This window comes from Plasmodium cynomolgi, assembly GCF_000321355.1.
Source record: "Plasmodium cynomolgi strain B DNA, scaffold: 0719, whole genome shotgun sequence".
NCBI lineage: Eukaryota > Apicomplexa > Aconoidasida > Haemosporida > Plasmodiidae > Plasmodium > Plasmodium cynomolgi.
The window spans coordinates 1-1,693 of record NW_004193020.1 but is presented as its reverse complement, the minus strand read 5'-3'; the positions used below and the strand labels follow the sequence as shown (position 1 = coordinate 1,693).

The window sequence follows — 1,693 nt, the reverse complement described above, 5'->3', positions numbered from 1 at the left end:
TCTGTATTTATAAATTATTTTATTTAATTTTACATTATTGTGGTTCCTTTAATAAAAAATATTGGAAAATTACTTCTTTTATTCAATTTTTTTTTTATTGTAAATAAATCTCATTTTAAATAAATATTATATGTTTTCGATAAAATAGAACATACTAATTTTATAAAATACAGTAAGCTTTGAAGTAAAATGAAACAATAAATTTGTTGAATATTATCAAAAGAATATTTTCATCTAACTAAAATTTTTACTGATTCGTATACATTATTGAAATCTTAAGCATATGAAACATGAAAGGAAACAACAAAGGCATCTACTTAAATTCCTTATGTTTGCTATATTAGCAACCTCATGGAAATATTCCAGAAAAGTATTCATTTAAAAATTAAATTTAATATTTCTACATTAAGATTTTCGAAAATTTGAACTGCATCACAGGCTTATATGATCATCAAATTTTTATTAATATTTAAATAATCCTATCGTTTCATATATTTAAATATATACCTTAATCCTAATCTTTAAAACTAAACCCTGAACCCTGATAAAGTAAAAGTAATATATAATGAGATAATGCGATTTGATATATTATAATGTTATATTAAAAATAATTATTACACTACTTTATGTAAATTCCTTCCTGAAGCATGGAGAACATATCATGTACCGATTCTTCTATGGAAGAAAGAGTAATTTATCAATTTATTTTACTTATTAATATACAGATAATTATATGAATGTACATAATAATGAAAAATACATATAATAATATAATATATTAATATGAGATAAATATTACTTAATCCTTTAGTATAGCTTCCATAAACACATTCATGAATACATAAAGTATGAAGAATATTGTCTTCAAAGAGAAAATTATAATGAATATGCGAATAAATGTAAATTACTTGAATTAGTAGATGAAAATGAGGAAACGAAAGTTAACACTATTTGTTTAAGATTTCAATGTTTAATGAATTACATTTTGAAACAGTATTTTTCGCAAAATACCCAAATTAAACATGTTCATTTGGAATACTTGAACTATTGGTTAAATAATGAATTACATAATAATTATGCCGACATTTTTCCAAAAGAATTGTACCAGCATATGAAAGTGCATGATACGAGTAATACATTATTATCTAATTTAGATAGTATATTGAGTAATATGAATGATGATGAGATCAAAAATATGAGTTTGTTATTTTATTTATACAGAGATTGTGTTCACATTGTAAATGTAACAACTGGATATGTTGTAAACGAAAGTTTTGCTATGAAAAATGAGAAGCATTGTGCTGATAAATACAAAGAACTTGAACAGAAATGTCCTAATGAAAAAACTGCATCATTTTGTAAAGCATTTTGTGCTTTCAAAAAAAAGTATAAAAGCATTGATTTCAAAATTCCAAAATTAAAAGACATGGAAAAGAAAGAAAAAAATGAAATAAAAAAGCGAAGATAATTTCGATATACCTACAAATATAATTACAGGAACGTCAATAGCTACACTTGGAGTATCATTGCTTTTTTTCCTTTTTTATAAAGTAAATAACAAATGAATAAAATAAATAATATTTTAAATATATATTATTTTCCTAAAAATATTATTTCACAAATTATTATACGTCCCATTGCAGTTTACGTCACTTGGATCCCGATATCGTTCTCAAAATAAAATTATAAAAAA

At 22.4% G+C, this 1,693-nt stretch overlaps 1 protein-coding gene across 1 annotated transcript; it reads left to right on the top strand.

Moving 5' to 3' along the window:
• Positions 1-816: 816 nt before the first annotated feature.
• Positions 817-1,467, top strand: PCYB_005350 (hypothetical protein; the record flags this gene model as incomplete). The annotated part of the gene is made up of 1 exon (XM_004227956.1): positions 817-1,467. A coding segment is annotated over one exon (648 nt), but the record flags the coding sequence as incomplete, so codon positions are not given.
• Positions 1,468-1,693: the final 226 nt, after the last annotated feature.